This window comes from Lynx rufus, unplaced genomic scaffold (genome assembly GCF_022079265.1).
Source record: "Lynx rufus isolate CCGP_SWC_20201006 ecotype Redwood Valley unplaced genomic scaffold, mLynRuf1.p SCAF_8, whole genome shotgun sequence".
NCBI classification, from domain to species: Eukaryota; Metazoa; Chordata; class Mammalia; order Carnivora; family Felidae; genus Lynx; species Lynx rufus.
In genome coordinates, this window is record NW_025814896.1 from 58672327 (window position 1) to 58691463 (window position 19137).

The window sequence follows — 19137 nt, forward strand, 5'->3', positions numbered from 1 at the left end:
AAGATCTACAGGTATTGAGAAGTGGGTTTCCCCATCCATGAGAACATACTGATCCTGCTTACATTGAAATATCACCAAACAGCCTCCTGCCCATACACACTGAGCCTCCAATTTCACTTCTAGTGCCTTACTCTTAAATATGAGCAGAGTTACGAAATACCTGGGCATTTAAGAAAAATCTTTAGCATTAAACACAGAGACCAAAATAAACAAATGGAAAAAATAAAATCTGGAAAAAAAAAAACCAGGAAAATAAATGCAGAAGGACAAGAAAACAACAAAATCAACCTAGCAAAAAAATCCTATACTCAATATCCTCAGATAGAGGAGATATATCCACAAGAGAATAGATGCAGTCAAAAACAAAAAATATGAAAGAGAGCTGCTCATATAAAATTAAAAATACAATAAAGCTAAAAATGCAATAGATATACTGAAATGTAAAGTCAAACACATAACAGAGCAAAAAGACAAAAAAAAAAAAGTAAAAGATAAAATAAATTGAAGAGATGACTAATAGAACTTCCAGAAAGAGGGGCACCTGGATGGCTTGATTTTAGCTCAGGTCATGATTTCACGGTTTTTGGTTTAGAGCCCTGCATCAGGCTCCACACTGACAGAGCCTGCTTGGGTGTCTCCCTCTCTCTCCCTCTCTCTACCCCTCTTCCTCACAAGTGTGCACACATTTTCTCTCTCTCGTTGTCTCAAAATAAATAAGCTTTAAAAAATAAAGAAAGCACCTGGGCTGTGCCTGGCACTGCTCTGGTACTTAAACACAGAAAAAAAAAAAAAAGAACTTCCAGAAAGAGAAAGCAGAGACGTTCCTTGGAGGTGAGAACAAAAGTATTTCCCAGGAAAAAAAAGGACATCTCCAGATAAAAAGAAAAAGAATTAACTAAGTATGCAGATCAGTGAATGACAATGAAAGACACTCATAAAACCTAAGAACTCCAGGAATAAATAGAGTATCCCCAAAGCTTCTCAGAAGAAATTTAAAACAGGTCACACTCAAACAAAAAAGAAATGTCTTCAAAATTCCAAGGGAAAACTGGGTATTCAACCCAGAATATTTTCTACCAGATGACATAAAAATCCAATGTAAAAGGAGTGCTTGGTGGCTGAGTTGGTTGAGTGTCGGACTTTGGCTCAGGTCATGATTTCACAGTTTGTGAGTTCTAGCCCCATGTTGGGCTTTGCACTGTTAGGGTGGAGCCTACTTCAGATTCTCTTGTCTGCCTCTGTGCCCCTTCCCGGCTACCGTGCACGTGCTTCAGTGCGCACCTGCGCGCGCTCTCTCTCTCTCTCTAAAATAAACACTAAAAAAAATTTTTTTAATCCAATGTTAAAGAAAAATAAATACATTTTCAGCCATCCAAGCAAGAACTTAAAACTTTTATATGCCATGCACATTTTCTTATAAAGCTACTGGAGGATGTGCTTCAGGAAAATTAGATAGCAAACCCAAGACGAAGACTATTGTATCCAGGAAACAGAAATGATACAAGAGAACAGTTATGTACCAGGTCTAAGGGGCAACCATGCCTGGCCAGCTGTGAGGTACCTCCCCGGGAGGGGGAATCAACAGGTTATCTGGAACAATAAATTATCTGAGGTATTCAAGCATTTGGAAAAATTGTTGATAAAGGCGTAACTCTGCTGCACATCTGATCTTTTAGGGCATTTGCAGGGGAAAGTAACCACAGGTACATAGAAAACTAAGCAAAAGAAAATGTATGCCAATGCAAGGGGGAAGGGATGTTAAAAAAGGATATGTAATCCTATTAGACGGTGGCTCAGACATAAATGGTATTTACATACTCATAATAACATAAACAATTATCATCTTAACCCAAAATTATGATATACACACTCATTTAAGGGAGGGGATGAGTTTTAAGAGCTAATCTTCAACTACTATTGAAGTTCAAAACTGTAGTTCAACAACTGTAACTACTATTACAAGAAGTCAAGAAATGCATAAAACTGATAAATCAAGAAATAGCCACATAAGCATATCATTTAGAAATACAGCAGTAAAATTCAGCAGTAGCAACTAAAGGCTGAAAATAGATGCATGCCTCTTGGGAACAGGAATACTCCATGATCTGATATGAGAACTTTAGATCACTTGGTTGCAACCATGTGCATTCATAACTTTTGATAGGTTTTGTAAACCTATCATATGTTACCATAAAATGAAAATAAAGTTTTTAAGTCATAAAGTACAGGTGTGGTTTTTTTCAATTATTTTAACGTAACAGGATAATTTGTCAGCATTGGGCCCTATTTGAGATAGTTAGAATGATGCCCCAGGGCTCAAAGGCAAATTATGCACAAAGCTGTGGGCAGCATGTGCCCTGGGTTCCCTACTTCTCAAGGGTGGGAGAACACCTGCTAGGCTTGGACAATGGCCCCAATTCTCCAGCTTGCTGATGCAACAAATCAACCCAAGAGCTCATGAAGAGCCCCCCCCTCCCACTCCCGTCTCCGTGCAGAATCAATCCTGCCAGTTCAGTGCTCCTCAAAGTGTGGTCTACTGACTAGGGTACAAAGCTTGATAATTTCAGAAACAGAATAACTGTAAAAACTCTTATTGCAATTTGACATTGTATCTTTTGATTCTAATAATAACACTTAGGCTGGTATTTTGTATATCTACTTTTTCATTTCACTTTTCTAGTCATTTGTTTGTACTGTATCTTACAGTACAAAGAAGCCTTTCTGAGGCTGAAAAAGCGCACTCCAAGTCTGAGCCAGTTCCATGCGCCAGCGCATGTGCTGTGTCTGAATGCAAGTATGCTGGCCGGAGGACCTAGGGAGACAGACACATTACAGGATTTACAGTGGATGTTACATACTTGGCATTTTGTGTCCATTCCCCTGTCCTTCCTGAATTTCTTGAGGATAAACAAACTGCCTGCTTCCTTCACCACTATGTGTATACCCAACATGCACAACAGTGCCCAGGGCCCAGCTGGGATAAGAGCACAGCAAGAAATGGGAGTGGCATGAAACCAGCCCTGTATGGTTCAACATTTTGTATCTCCTCAACTTAGTTCTTAAATTCCTCCTAATGCTACACAGATATCAGGATTTCTAATATCCCAATTTTAAACACTTGGAAAGTCCTAAAACTTACTCTTGCTTGTTAAATTCTTATAGAAAAAACTGCCTCCCATCACATTACTTCTCTTCTGAATAATGCCAGCGAACTTTTATTACTCAACCAGCCTAACAGAATATTGTATTTTGTCCACTGAACAGTCATGTAACACTATTAAACCTGAGAACATATGGCTGCCACATTGGTCACTGGGAATACATCACCTGGCTTTCTCCATTCTCCTCCTAGCCATCCCTCCATGTGTTCAAAATATCCTGATTCAACTGTGCTGTTATCATGTTGTAAGAGCAAAATACCAACCAAATCTTCCAAAAGCTAAATAAGTACTTGGAAATCTCTAGTCCCTGATCATAAAGTAATTGATCCCAAATTAGATAATATATGTTAATACTTTAACACTGGTAATGCAGACTAGTATTACAAAAGACCAACTTGAATTCATGAAAAGTCTGTGGTAAATATTCAAAAGCAATCTACTTGCAAGCAGTTAGTAAAATGATATGCAATCACTATCTGTGAAAGGTTTTAAAGCACTGTTTTTAAAAGGTAAGATGGTAACCAACAATTGTTTCAACCCTTAAAATTATCACAAACTGTAAATAAGTACTGTTTGATTTCGAGAACTTACTTGGAATAAGCCCTTGACTCGAATACAGTCAACTGTCCTATGGTCTACATTTTTGTATAATGTTCATGACAGACCCATATAGAAGATGGGGAGTGAGCCTTCCAGATTATTACATTATTATACACATTAGTGCTGCCCTCTGGTCAACAGTTCTGATTCAGTGTCTGGACAAGCTGGGTCTGAAAGCAGTACACTTGTACAGTTATTTAAATATTCTTTTGCTGTCTACCAATTTTTAAAAAATGAATGGAATACAGAAAAATGAAAGCACTGATACTAATGATAGGAAGCACAGGCATCATAAATTCAATACAACGCAAGAAGTGGAAAGTATCTGATGCCCTAAGAGTAGGCAATCTCTTGGCTTAAGCAGCTGTTCACAACCAGATGACCAAGTATTTACTAATCCAGCAAAGAAACAAAATAAAAGACTATGTATAAAATTCATGTGTCAAAGCATCCATCTCTAGTTTAAATATTTTTAGTTCCCTGGGAATGAAACTCCTTAGATGCTTATTCCTTGGCTTAGCACACCTGTTCAGAGATGCATTATTTCAAAAGTAGGATGTATTACTTCAAAGTCTTTGCCCTGCTAGTATCAGTCTGCAAAACCAACAAACACACACACTGCACCAAAAGTGCCCCCAGATAATATTTTTGGATTATCTCAATACATAGAAATATATACATAACCAAAATTGGTTAAGAGAAAAAGGCAAAAATACAAGATTACAGCTATGCAAATGAACATTTATTATAAAGTTTCAAGCAATAAGAAATTTCAAGACTACCATGAGTAGGATTTTATGTGGTGGTTGGATTTTCTGTAAGTCTTTTTATTTTTATGATTTTGTTTAATTGAAAAAGTTTTTGGAAATCTGGGGTTGATATTTTTAGGAGAGCTACACACCAATACATGTTCAACAGGGTTGGCTTCCTCCCACCTTACCCAAGTCCAGAATTCTTCCAGCGTTCATAGCTCTAAGTCTCAGAACAAGTCTGTACATGCCACTTGGCGGCAGTTGAAACCTTCTTACAATGGAAACGTTTAGTTCCTCAAAATTCATTTTGCCCCACTTGATGCCTTTACCTCCAGTTAAGCACAAGAGATGCTACACGTAAGGGATAACATTTAGAGAACCCTCTCCCACAAGTTTGTTTGCTCCAAAATGTTAGACTAATGATTTTTAAAAGCCACACGATTTCTACAGCACTCTACTGCTGAGCAATTGAAAGTAATTTTAGCACTTTCACAGATCCCAAGGCTCCTCCTAATCCAGTGGGCAAACAGTGTCCCCATTTGAAGGGACACGACCAAAGCCTGCAGATAATGACTGAATTTAGCAGGTTGACCTCAGCGAGGAAGAATGCCCAAGAATTCAGCCCCAAACCCTTCCCCTCTACCACCACTGCCACTACCGTTTTGGCCTTTACCTCCCGTCTTCTGGACCACTGTCTGAGGACAACCATCTTACCTGCTCCTTTCCCAAACATCATCTGATCAGGTTTCCTACTTACTCCCAAGGGTTCCCCAATCCCAACAAAATTTTCAATGACCCCTCAATGCTCAAAGAATGACATCCCTCCTTAACTGGCAAGCATATAATCTCTCCCCCCAAGATGCCACTACTCCCTAAACCTCAAAGTCACCCTCAGCCCTTCTGTCACACACCCCCATTCCCCTTTTCTTCAGTATATGAGGGGGACAGCATTAGCACCACGCCCTAACAGGTGGCAAACTCTGTGTTGCTTCTCTTTACCGTCTTTGGACCCAGAGTACTCAAGGTCTACAGCCTACCTTTCCTCCAAGAACAGGTTCAGACAGGGTCAAGATGTTCAAATCTCCAGAAAGGCTGCCATCCTTTCTGTGAGCAAGCCCCGACCCCAGACATTGCACCTGCTGGATTCTAAACTCCCTAACCTCCCCTCTCACTACCTACAGTACCTTTCCAAAAGCAGGATTTTCCTTCTCCTAGTCAAGACATTTGGAATACTAGTCACTGTATGCTCACCAAATACAAAATAACAAGGTAATAGTAACCCCAAGGGAAAAACAAAAATTGTCAAATAAATATTAAAAATAATAAAACCCAATATAACACAAAAACAAGCATTTGTTCTGGTTTTGATTTTTCACACTGTCCCTCTTTGATGAAAATAACTAAAATTCACTAGATTTACTCAACATGCACAAGATCATCTTATAAACGCTCCTTTTATAAATAAATGTTATTCTGAATGAAACCCCGTAAGCTGAAATTCACAATGTTTTTCTTAGGTTTTAATTTATGAATAGCCTTCATGGTGATCCCTCAGAAACCTAATGCAAAAACTAAATTTCTCTAAATAGAATATATTCTGTGTTTCAAATCTTTTAAGATAGTTATATACTCTTGAACTATACTCAAACTATTTATCAATTGTCACCAAATTTGGGTGTACTACCCAAAAAAAGGCACTTTCATAAAACATATCAAAACCCAGAAAACTCCCTCTTTTTACTCATTCACCTCACATAAATACAATCTTCTCAAAATAAGCAACCACAGTCACTAAAAAAATAAAAAGTTCACAGAAAAAATAGAAAATATAACAATTAAACAAATTAGCTACAGGGTTCAACTTAAAGATATTTTACCTGAAGTTATGTGAAGGGGAAAAAAAAAAGCTTCTTTATAAACAACAAATTATCACAAATATTTTCCCAATTCAAATGCGATTCACACAAGTGGATGTTTAGCAACAATAAACAAGTGCTTAAGGGTCAATAATCCAACCCCAAAACCACCATATACAAATCACGCCAACAAATCCTAAATAAACTCCTCTGCATAATGTAAATTGTTCTAGAAATTAGATATTGAAAGGGAGAAGAAAATGGAGATATTAACTGCCTCCCTTATTTCTATCATCTATCAAGACTGAACTTCCCAGTATCAGTTCATAAGTGCGGTGATAGTAAGGAAACATATAAGAAAAATCAGGAAAACCTTAACGCTGAGTATTTGATACTAAGGAATTAACTTTTTAGGTTTGAGAATAGCATTATCTGAATTATTATCTGATTATCTGAAAAACAAAATGATACATACTGAAGCATTTAGTGAAATGGTAACTAGGCTTTACCTTAAAACACTATGGAGAGAGAAAGACCACAGATGAAACTAGATTAGTCACCTGCTAGTAACTATTAAATTAGGTGATCTACTCTCTCTCCTTGTGTATTTTTTAATTTTTCCAGAATAAAATAGAACTGCTGGTGAGCAAAATCTCAGGCACTATTTTGTGTGTGTGCCACTTTTGCACAGACTTCTTAATTTGTTAGGTTTGCATAATTTGAGAATTTCTTCTCAACTGTACAGACTTTGTAGTCAGAGAGCTGTGTCACTGCCAGTATCCCAAATGCTTCCCAACTGCACTGCTCAGCAAATCTATTTCAAAAGCTTGGGGGAAGGAGAGGATAGAACCAAAGGAAATGAAGAAGGAAAAAAACTTAAACAAGAACCTGCCCAAACTACTACCAATAAGGAACACCCACCTCTGAAAGCCACTTAGTACACATTCAGGTTTCATTCTTTCTTTCTTCTTCTGGTTTAAAAATGGATTGCTGGCTTCTAGTTTACTTCACTGCCCTTCACATCCATGCTGACTGAGGAAGATACAAACAATCCAACTACTGTGTAACCAGGTCAAAACCAAGCTTTGGCTAACTCACTTGGAAGAGTACACTCACCACTTAGATTTGGCCAGAAAAACTGGGTTAGAAAAAAACCGACTGGGGCTTAAACAAACACTGGGGCTGGGGAGAACGTCTTAGAGCCAGTTACCAGGCCACTCAGTGAGTTGCAACACAATCTTTTCCAAAATTTTCCAAAGTCTTCCAAATTCAGTTGAGCCCAGCAGGCTGAGTTAAACAGGGCTTCCTTTCAAATTCAAAAACCTGGCCCCGGCCCCAACAGTTAACCAACAAAACACATGCTAATTCACTTGAGAACACCTAAGAATACAGACTCAAGTTCAGACCGCAGGCCGGTACAGAGCCCAGTACATAGCCAGGCCAGGGGAAGTTGGGGCTGGGGAGAGGCGTTCAATCAACAGATAAATCCTATTCAGAAAGCATAAAAGAGACAATAGGATCCACACTTAATTTGGCCTAAGAAAACGTCTACAGTCAGCTTCCAACCCCCTCCCTCCATTTTTAATGAAACAATGACAATTCTTCAGGGTGAACCACAAAGCCCTGCTTCATAAGATTTTTTTTTTTCTATCCCAACCTTGTGCTCACTCTAACAGCCAGAAAACACCCACAGTGTAAATTACGTATAGAAAACGTTTCATAGGAAGAAATAAATCAGAACCCGGGAAATTTAACATTCTGTTTCAAATTTTCAAGATCTGTGCCTCCATTACCTACAGCTCTTTCAGACGCTCCAGAATGTGCACTGAATAAAATGAACAGCACTGTTAGTCACATCAGGTGTCAGCTACTCAGAGAAGACTCATCGTCTACAGATTTGTTAGTTTCCTTTACCGTTGGGGGGGGGGGGGGCGGGTGTTAAAAAAAAAAAGAGAGAGAGAGAGGGAGAGACAGGCCTGGGGTGGGTGTGCAATCTGGGCATCCTCTTGACTCCTCACTCTCCCTCATCTCTGTTTCAATTACACACCTGTCAAACAGGTTATTCCTGGAATTCAGATTTTATAATCCTCACGCTGTAATTCTTTCCTGCTCCTAGTGCACAAACACACGCCCCTCCCTGCTTCCCCAAAATAGGTATGTATCTATCAATAGGATGTGTGATAGAGTTTTTCAAAAGTCGCAGGTAACACCAAACTCCTCACCTTCAGCACTTGGCAAACATTAAAACGAGGCAACACGATGACAATTTTCAAGAAGGCCAAGGCAGTGGCTCAGGATAATCATAGGCCAGGCCTCCCTATACTGAATTCTCATTAATACACACAAACTCAGAGGGCCAGAATTGGAGAAAACCAAAGAATTAAGGTTGCCGTATAGGAAAAAAAAAAAAAAATGTTTTCCCATTTTATTGAAGAAAAGTGCATGCCTAAGAGTGTAGCTTATTTCCTTATCTCAAAGCCAGGAAATGAGTGAGGTCTTTTAAGGCCAGCCTGAATATAAACTCTTGTTTAAAAACAGAAGGACTGCAAGGCGAAACCCCTTTCCCAACTTTGGCCAAGTGGCGTGGCCTCCAGTCAGCGGCGTGTTTATCATCCTTTTCCTCGTCCCCCAACAAGAAGTTTCAACGTGCCACGGGAAACAAAGACGGCGCCCCACACCGACCTTATAGACTTGTCCATAGGTGCCATTTCCAACCACTTCCACCAGCTCAAAAATCCCAGCAGGATCCTGGAGAAGAGGAGGGGAGGGGTTAGAATTTAAAAGCAGCACAACAATGAATAAATAAAGCAGGGCAGTCGGAGAGAAAGGGCGCTTGCAAACCAGGTGGGCTTGGCCCAGCGCGGTCTCCCAGAGCTCGAGGGTCGCGCCGGGGCCGCGGAGGGCGGCGGGGTGGGGGCGCCGGCGGAGGGTCGCGCCCCGCCGCCCCGCACATGCCGACGCAGGCAGACAAAGGGGCCGCCGCGCCCGCGGCTCTGCCCGCGGCGGCGCCCGAGCGCCCGGCGGGGTAGGGCGCGGCCCCAGCTCCCCGCTCCCAGCGCGCCCGCGGCGGGGCCCGTCGCGGCCACTCACCCGCAGGGAGGAGAGGTCGATGTCCACCAGACTTTTTGCAGGGGAGTCGTTCGCCATTTTCCCTTTTTGCCACCAAACAAAATAGTACCAATAAATATATCTGTTTCTCTATTTATTTCCGTCACAGGCCAGGCCGCCGACGGCGCCTCCTCGCTAGGGAGCGGGCCGCCCGGACTCCGCCTCGCGAGGCCGGGGGCGGCGGCGGCGGGCTGGTCACGGCTCTCGGCCGGCCCGGGCCGCGCGCGGAGGGCGGACGGAGCGTGCGCGGGGCGGCGGCGGCGGCGCTCACACCATGGCGCGGGGCGGCCGTCAGGCCCCCGGGCGTCGCCCGCCGCCTCAGGCCCCGGCGCCCGCGCCCCGCGCCGCGCGCCTAGAGGACGGGCCCGGAGCGTGGGGCCGCGGCGCCGCCGAGAGTTGAGCGAGTGAGCGCGAGGCAGCGAGACAAAGATAACCCGGGAGGCGGGGGCGGAGGCGGGGAGGGAGGCGGGGAGGGAGGGGGCGGCGGCGGCGAGGGAGGAGGAGAAACGGGACACCGAAAATATATTCTGAGGAGAGAGAAAACAGCTCCCCCTCTCCTTCTCCGGCAGGAAAAACGAGCGGAAACGCACTCCCAGCCCGAGCCCCGCTGGGGAGGGCGCGGGGCGAGCTGCCCGCTCGGCGTGAATATTCAGCAGGGGTGGGGCCCGAACAATGGCCGGCCGGCGGGCAGCGCGGACAGCGGCCGGGATGCGGCTACCGGCCGGCGCGGCGCTCGTAGAAAGGGCCAGAGTAGGAACGAGACGGACCGGGATGTCCCCGGTGAGGTGCCGAGGGTGAGGAGACGCCCCACCTCGCGCTAACAGAACGGAACAGGATCGACCTGGCCCCAAACGCACAGAGGCTGACGGAGCGTTGTCTCCGGCAGGGGGTGCGTCCCGCCCCGCCCGCCGGCCGCGCCCGGGCTCTAAAGGGACGCGAAGGGGGTGTAGCCCGGCCAACGAGGGGCCGCCCTTTTTCCTTACCCCCGCGTATCCTATCCCCTTCCCCCACCACCAGATTCTATACCCCTAAGACCCTCATTTCCGGTTTCCCTACAAGGTTTTCTTTTCCTTTCTTGCAGGCTACGTTTGTGACACGCTCGTAGGGGCGGAATTCGTTGAGCATCACCTGGCCGCCCGGTCCCAAGGCTTTCAGTGGAAATAGTATCCAAAGCAGCTTCTCTTAATTGCCGTGCGCTGACTTCCTTACCTCCTTCATTAGGTGAGCACTGTGCTTGGGGCCCTAAGTGCTAACCCCAGTTTGTGCCTAAGATCGTTAAGGATCAATAAACAGGCTTCTAACAGTAACTTTGGAAGCTTTTCCGTAGTTAGGCAATTTGAGCCTCTTATACAAGGATATATTGTCTGCGCACTAGGACCATTTTCATCACACCATTCCATTGTACAAAAACTTTCAATGGCTCCCTATTACCTCACAGCAGGTTCGAAACCGAAGTGCGTCGGAATCACCAGGAGGGATTGTAAAAGCACTGATTGCTGACCCCACCTTCAGCAGGTCTGGGATCGGCCTGACAATATGTACTTCTAACAAGTTGTCAGATGATGCTAGCATTACTGTTACAGGGATCACATTTTGAGAACAAAAGCCTTACAGGATGAAAATCCAAGGCCCTTCACAATCAGGCTTCACAAACATCACTGTCATCGTTGTGTACCATTATGTATGCTTTATGTACAGGACCCAATTTAACCTGTTTTATAGCCCTTATGTATTGTTATCCACATTCTCATCCTCATCCAAGGATGAGGAAACCAAAGTACTGAAAGATAAGGAATGTGGCTAAATTCCTTAAAAGCACAGCCTGGAAGTAGAATAGGGGTTCTCACTGGGTCAGCCTACTCAGAAAGGCTAAGACTCTGATTCAGCCAAGTTAACCTTTTACCCAGAATATGTTTAGCACTCTCCTGCCTCTCAACGACTTGAAGATTTTCAACTATGAGAATCCCTTCTGAGGGAATCCTGGAATCCATTGATTAGGAAAGTCCTAGTAACCAAAGTGTTCCTGTGAATTGAAGTAGAGTGTTTCAATGATTTTGTTTTTTAATCTATTCACTGCAATGGCATTATCTGTGAGTGTAAATTATTTACTCAAAGAGCTAGATTGCTGTGTATGACATGCTTCAGACCATATTACTACCACTAATATTTAGTAGTAGTATTAGTATCAGGTAACACATATTAGGTTCAGACAGTGTGCTAAGCATTTACCGTACATAATCTCATTATTCTTCACATTAACCCCAAATGGTACTTTTATTTTTTCCACATTACACATTAGAAAACCAACATGTAAAGAAGTTAAGTGACTTCCTTGGTGAGCACAGCTGAACCCACTGCAGAAACGCAGCCCCCCCACCCCAAGCCAGCCTCCCTCCACAGGTTCACTCATGATTTTGAGGCCCACCTCTGATCACCCACTTCTTCTCTGCCTAGCCAGATTCTCCATCATCACCTCAAGCACAGCTCAGGAACCAACTCTTCCTTCTCCTACAAGCTTTCCCTGAATCTGTCTCTCCTAAACTGTTATTTCCCATGTCACCATTGTGATGGTTACATTCCATTTTCAATTCAGTACCTTTTCTTGAAGTACCTTACCCAGTTCAAGGCGCTGGCTTAGCTATTGCCTGAGATATAAGGAAGAGCTTACAATTTGATAATGGGTATAAGAGTCTCATGAATAGCTATAGTTAAAGGCAGAACATTATGAATTCTGGCTGTATACGAAGAACATTAAACAGGTCTAGTGGAAAGTATGCTAGATTTGAGGCAAAACTAAACTAGGTTTGAACTTAGTTTGTTATCAGTTGTGCAGCCTTAAACATGTTACTTAAATTCTGAGCCTTTGTTTCCTCTTCTGTCAATAAGATGAAGACTAGAGATTAGAAGAACCATTAAGAGGTCATCTCAGAAGCACAGGACAGAGTAATAAGGCCTGGAAAAAGGAGATACAAGGTCTTGGGCCAGTAGACTCTCTTAAGACTTGGCATCTGATAGGATGCCAGAGTTAGTGTAGACAAGAAGATAAAAGATTTACTTGTGGCTTAGAGCTTTGTTCGCACTTGGGACGATGTTGTCGGGAACACAGGAAAGGATACAGTTGTTGACTGGTGGTGACAAAGGAAGGTTTTGTTTTGGACTCTGTGGGAAGTTAGTTAACTTTTCACACAGAAATATCGACACCTACCCGGCTTGTAACTCTGCTTGAGATCTGAGGGTGAGGGCCATTTTCTCAATCAACAGTCCTATGTTAGCTCTGGCTGCCATAACAAAATACCATAGACTGGGTGGCTTAAATAACAGAGATTTATTGTATCGAAGTTCTGGAGGCTAGAAATCCAAGAGCAATGTTCCAGCTGATTTGGGTTCTGGTGAGAGCTCTCTCCCTGGCTTGCAATGGCCACCTTCTCAGTATTGTCCTCATGTGGGTTTTCACAGGGGAAAAAAAAAAAAAAAAAAAAAAAAAAAAGCTATCTGGTATCTCATAAGGACACCCACCCCTATTCTATCAGGGCCCCACCTTTATGACCTTATGAATTTAACCTTAATTATTTCCTTAGAGGCCCCATATACAAATATAGCCTCATTGGGGCTTAGAGTTTCAACACAAGGGGGACACAAGCATTCAGTCCATAATAAGCCATATGCTGTATGGTACCAAGAAGTAGACTTAAGTGATGGCCCTTGTTCCTAAGAATCTATTTGAGACCACAAAATAAACCGACCCAAAAAGACAATCAAAATAATAATCTGGAAAATAAATGCTAACTTGGCATTTTAGGCTGGAAGAAAAGATAGCTTGCTTAGACAAGGAATGTGAAGTTGGAAAAATTAGGAACCTGGCCACACTGGGCCAGAAGACCCGATTCAGAAGACCCTGAGAGGTAAAGCTAGACAGGTTAGGTGGGACCAGAAAAGCTAAATAAAGCATGGGTGATGTGGAGGTTAAAAACAGAAGCCAGATTATCAGTCAAGTCAAGGGAGAAACAGCCTAGCCTTGGCTTTCAAGAGCTCCACAGGCAGGTTAGATGCTCATGTATTCAGCAGGCCATGAGATACAAATGTGTATCTTCCCAGGGTACAATGGGCCACATGACAGTTACCCAGTCACACAAGTCCCAAGGGGAACTCAATTATGCAAGAGGTCGTCAGTGACAACTCCCTGTATATCACTTTACTTATTTCATAGTTTTTTCTTTGTTGCAAAAATATTGGTAGAAATTTTCAACCTCCGTATGAGGGCAAGAAGGGCAGAAGATCTGTGAAACTGGACTACATGATTATAACTTAAGGGCTCAGGGCCAGTGAGGGCTTAGGTCAACTGGAAATAAATGATGGAAGTGGTAGTGAGCAGGGGGAATTGAGTCAAACAAAGGAAGCAGTGGTGGAATGTGTTCAGGAAAATCCCAGAAAGGGAAAAGCATAGGTTAGGAGTCAGAGATCTAAGTTCCTCTTCTCTGATAGACAAAGTGTTAAGCAAATGCTTACCCTCTCTGTCTCTCAGTTTTCTAACATGTGAGATTAAGGACTTGGATGGAAATGATTGAAAGATCCTCTCAGGACCTTAAAAACTCACATTTATATCATCACCCTGGCCTCAGTCCTACAACTGCTCATACCTTTTAACCAGAGTGGAAGAGGGTTGATATGAGCAATGGAAGTTAATGGAACATGTGGAATGCTGTAGATTTGGCAGCAAAGCTCAGCCCTTTAAAAGCCAACTTTGAGCATTGGTAGAGTCAGAATCTTTTTTGACTGGTGTATCAGTTGAATTAAAAGGAAGCAACTACTCTAGTGCACAACAGGATGGAAGGCGTAGGATGCAGAAGCAGATCAAAGGGCAACAAAAGAAGAAGCAGATCACAGGCAAAACAGACATCCTACTCTAGCTACCAGGGCTGTTGATGTTGTCACTTCTGTCATGAGGAAGTTCTCTTAGTTCAGACCTCCCAAAAGGAGATCCTGAGACAGAGATTTGGTGCAGGTAGTTTATTTGAGAGATGATCACAGTAAGTCCAAGTGAAGGAGAAGGAAAAGTGAAACATGGAGATGAGCCAGTGAGGAGTATGTTAAGGAGCAGGTTTTACTCTGGGCAGCTGGGCTAGATGGACCTAGCTAGCTAGAAAAAGAAAATGTAGATTCCTCTTACTTTATGAGTTCAGGAAAAGTTTTCTGTAAACGTATATTTAAAAAACAGAACAGTGTTTTAAACACAGAGGAACTTGCTAGTTCTAGAAAACCTATTTGAAATGTTGTATGAAGGGGGTTACTGTCCCTTAACTTAGCCTTTTTGTAAATTTGTATTTTGCAAATAAGCATATAAGGATTGCTTCAATCAACTTCCACTGTGAAAAGTCCTTTATGTAAAAAATCCTCAAGGGGTCTCAAGAATGAAGTCAGAGATAGCCCTAGCCTTAGAAATCAAGATGTGAGCCATAGGAAGTGGTTGGGAGAAGCTAGTTGGGGACATTAAATAGTTGTCAAGTATGTCTGTTTTTTTCAACGTTTATTTATTTTTGGGACAGAGAGAGACAGAGCATGAACGGGGGAGGGGCAGAGAGAGAGGGAGACACAGAATCGGAAACAGGCTCCAGGCTCCGAGCCATCAGCCCAGAGCCCGACGCGGGGCTCGAACTCACACACCGTGAGATCGTGACCTGGCTGAAGTCGGACGCTTAACCGACTGCGCCACCCAGGCGCCCCAAGTATGTCTGTTTTTGATAGAGGGTTTGGTGAATGGAATCAGAGGCTCTGCCAAGGGTAGACCAAGGTAGTCCTGCTAGCTGAAGAGATAACAGTTTTTATTTATATTTGATCATATATTTGTGTCCTCTACAGTGAAATCTCAGGAAATGACTAGACCAATGGGCCTCTCTCATGCTCAGTTATTTAATATGTCACCACTGAAATAGATCAGATCCTGGCCAGTATGCATCAGAACCTCCATTGAAGAGGAGTTCAATCATAATCAAGTTTATCCCTTTAAAAATTAATGAGTCACAAGGCTCCATTAGTGCAAGTTGGCCAGTCCTATTGATTTGCAGTTCTCAGTTGATTATAGTGATTCTACTCTCAAAATATTCCATACTCTATAAAGTGTGCTCTATAAAAAAGATTAAGTGGTGACCTACCAATGACAAACTATGAACTGTAAATGCCATATTTATGAATTACAAAATTTGAGGCCTTTCTTATTCTTTTGAACAAATATAATTGTCATTTTCATCTTCTCATCTATGTCTGTGTTCTATATTTAGTGGCCAACTAATCATCAGGACCAGATCGAGAAGCCAGCGATGACTGACATGGATCACCTGGATCACCTAATTGTTGGCTAAAGACAGCTCCTTGAGGTTAGTTGGGAGTGGGGCCCCTGGTGTTGGGGAGAGGAAGAGCTGGATGAGAAAGTTTGTTTGGATCAGCATAAAGTCTTTATCACTCCTGGAAATGCAAATCAGAGTCACAAAAAGGAAAAACCACTTATTCTCACAGAATTGCATCTTTTATTGCATTAGAACTTATCATTATTAGCTGGCTTCAGATTTATAATAGTGTTTGTGGAGAAGTGCTACACAAAAATGATCTTTAGAATCACAACTTTGCTCTTCAATTATGTAGAGAGGACAAAATGAAGAGAAAATGGGGCACCAATAGATGGCAAGAAGAATTAAAGAGGGAATACTTTGGAAAAGGCTACAACATAAGCCAAGTTAGAAATGTCACTGCCCATTTTGAAATTTCCAGGAACTGGGAACAAGACAGTCATTCAGAAGAGAGAACCAGTGGCCTAGGAAAAATTGAAAAGCTGTTTTTCATAACTTAATTCTTTACACCCTTCCGACCTTAAGAAAATCCCTTTCTGGAGTGCCTGTGTGTCGCATTCAGTTAAGTGTCCAAGGACTTCGGCTCAGGTCATGATCTCGTGATTCATGAGTTCGAGCCCCGCATCGGGCTCAGTGCTGACAGCTCAGAGCCTGGAGCCTGCTTCAGATTCTGTGTCTCCCTCTCTCTCTGCCCCTCCCCCACTTACTCTCTCTCTCTCTCTCTCTCTCTCTCTCTCTCTCTCAAAAAAGTAGACATTAAAAAAATTTTTTTTAAAAAGAAAGAAAATCCCTTTCTGCATAGCCATTTTAAACACAAAGTGGATAAAGAACTAGACTATGTGTTCTCTTTTACAAAAAGTGTTCCTCTGAACCTTAGGGTTCCTTGGAGGCAGTTCAGGGGCTGCCTCTATCCCAAGGGAGGTCAAGGGAGTTAGTAATAGGGCTGCTGAGATTATTGCTGCTTCCCTGCCATCACACAGGTTCTGCTTTTCTATGCTTTATAAATTGGGAATATGAGTAACAGTTTATGAAGACAAGATTTCCATGGCTAAGAAAAGTTTACGAATCTCAAGCGAAGGTATACTTAGAACCAAGATTTCTATGATAATATGACACAGGTATCTGTTAGATAGGTTTATGCTGAGTTCAAAACTAAGCAGCACATTAGGCATTTTTAAATCATGTCCATGACCTGAGTAGAAATGATGCAGGAGTGGGAATCAGGAAACCTAGGGTCTTTATTCGATACTACCAGAAGCTGCATTGTCATGGTGGTTAGAGCACCCAGACTGGTGCATGAGACCAAATATTCATGAACTGGTTCATTATTATCAAATGTTTCACTCTCCTACTACATCTTCTACACAGATCTGAGGATTCCTGTCTATAAGTGTGACTGTGATCTATTAGGGTCTATTTGACAGCCTGTTTTTTACTAAATAACCTACCTCCTGTTTTTCACACAGCACATTGTGGAGAGGTTGATGAGATGATCATTTTTAATTTCTCAGAGTCGATGCAAAAGAATGAGAAAGTTAAAACAGGAGAATTATAAAATAGAGTTACAAACAATAATCTGGGCAACACTGCTTATATTGACAAATTTAAAGAATGTTTATGAAAAGTCTATAATAATAGAGAAATATATGTTGTAATGCTAATTGAAAATATCACTATAAGTTTGTATGAGATTATAGTCATAGCTGCACAAAAGCTAAAAACTATTCCAAGGAAAAATTGGGAGGAAATACATCAAATTTTAGTACTTTTTGGCTGACAAAACTGTGACTTTTTTTTTCCTTTCAAGAAGCGATTCTACAAATTCCCTTTAGCAACATATCTATTTTATGAATTAAAAAATACAAACTTAGGGGCACCTGGGTGGCTCAGTCAGTTGAATATCCAACTCTTAGTTTTTGTTCAGGTGACAATCTCACGGCTGCATGGTTCGAGCCCCATGGTCAGGCTCTGTGCTGACAGTGTGGATCCTGCTAGAGACTTTTCCCTCTCTCTCTGCCCCTCCCCCACTTGCACTCTCTTGGTCTCTCTCAAGATACATAAATAAACTTAAAAAAAAAATACAAACTTAAATTTTAAAAGAAAATGAAATAAAGTAATTGTATTAGTTTCTAGGGCTTCCCTAACAAAATATCACAAACTGGATGGCTTAAAACAACAGAAATGTTTTGTCTCACAATCTGAAGGCCAGAAGTCTGAAATCAAGGTATTGGTAGGCAACATTACCTCTGAAACCTGTAGGAGAGTCAGTCCTTCCCTGCACTCCTGGTAGTTTGCTGCCAATTTTTGGTGTTCGTTGGCTCACAGCTGCATAGGTCCAATCATGTGGCGTTCTCCTTGTCTGTGTCTTCACATGGCCAACTTCTCAAAAGGACTCCAGTCATATTGAATTAAGGGTCCACCCTCTTCCAGGATGACAATATCTTAACTAATTATATCTTCAACCACCCTGCTTCCAAATAAGGACACAATCTGAGGTACTGGAGTTTAGGAATTCAACATATCTTTTTTGGGGAGAACATAATTCAACCTATAACAGTAATTTAATGATTTCGATATTTCTTAGAGAAGTTGAAGACTATTATTCTTTCTTACCCTCATGTAGTGGTTTCCAGTTTAGCACATGGATGGTTTAGAAAAGCAGTGGTTTTGATAGTTTTTGCTGTGACTTCCTCACCGTCCCTCTTGCCATCCCTCTCCTTATCTAACATGTATTTATTAGGCATATACTGAGTTTGTAGCACTGTATTAAATCCATCAAAATTTAAAAATCACACAAAACTTTCTTCTAACCATTAGCTACAAGTTACTTTCATTTTTCAAATAGACTTTTATTATAATGAATGACTTCAGTTTGTAAATCACCATAAAGAATTACCTTTAAGTTAGATAAAAAAAAAATTTCTTAGACCATTTTACAATTATATAACAGATGACTGGGGGAAAAGGCAGAAGAAAACTAAAGAAGAAATGGTCCAAATAGAAATTAATTTGCTTGTTGTAAAGCCAGAAGCAATACTTTTCAGCACTGAGTAATCTCCAGTTTGGCTGAGATATTTGTAAGTTAGCTAAATGTTTTAAAATAGTGTCTTACTGGCTTTGAACTATTCTTTGTGACTTTTTCCCACTGCGTTGCTAGAAATAGCTTCTTGTTTTAAATTGAAATTTAAGCATGTTTATTTAATTTTTTGAAAGAACTCTGTCTTTTGCTAAGTTTGACAAAATTTCTTGATGTAATAATATAAATAAGGGAATATAGTGTGGCATGGATAAAATGAGGATGACTTTCTTTATATTTTCT

The 19137-nt window shown here is 41.8% G+C and overlaps 1 protein-coding gene and 1 long non-coding RNA gene across 32 annotated transcripts in view; one reads left to right on the forward strand and one right to left on the reverse strand.

Moving 5' to 3' along the window:
- The window catches only part of MAP4K4 (mitogen-activated protein kinase kinase kinase kinase 4), a 190458-nt gene extending 180799 nt beyond the window's left edge, over positions 1-9659 (reverse strand). For 18 of the 30 annotated variants that reach the window (XM_047069956.1, XM_047069949.1, XM_047069935.1 and 15 more), the window contains exons 1-2: positions 9460-9657; positions 9052-9117 (exon numbers count right to left, since the gene is read on the reverse strand). In XM_047069956.1, coding sequence (XP_046925912.1) covers positions 9052-9117; positions 9460-9516 — 123 coding nt within the window. In that variant the 5' untranslated portion in view covers positions 9517-9657. Of the gene's footprint in view, positions 1-9051; positions 9118-9459 lie in introns of all 30 variants that reach the window. The other 12 variants (XM_047069955.1, XM_047069948.1, XM_047069947.1 and 9 more) reach the window with 3 other exon arrangements.
- A 370-nt stretch (positions 9660-10029) lies between these two features.
- Positions 10030-19137, forward strand: part of LOC124504193 (uncharacterized) — a 92284-nt gene continuing 83176 nt past the window's right edge. For both annotated transcript variants that reach the window (XR_006960336.1, XR_006960337.1), the window contains exons 1-3: positions 10030-10271; positions 10559-10698; positions 15753-15848. This is a non-coding gene — a long non-coding RNA (uncharacterized LOC124504193). The remainder of the gene's footprint in view (positions 10272-10558; positions 10699-15752; positions 15849-19137) is intronic.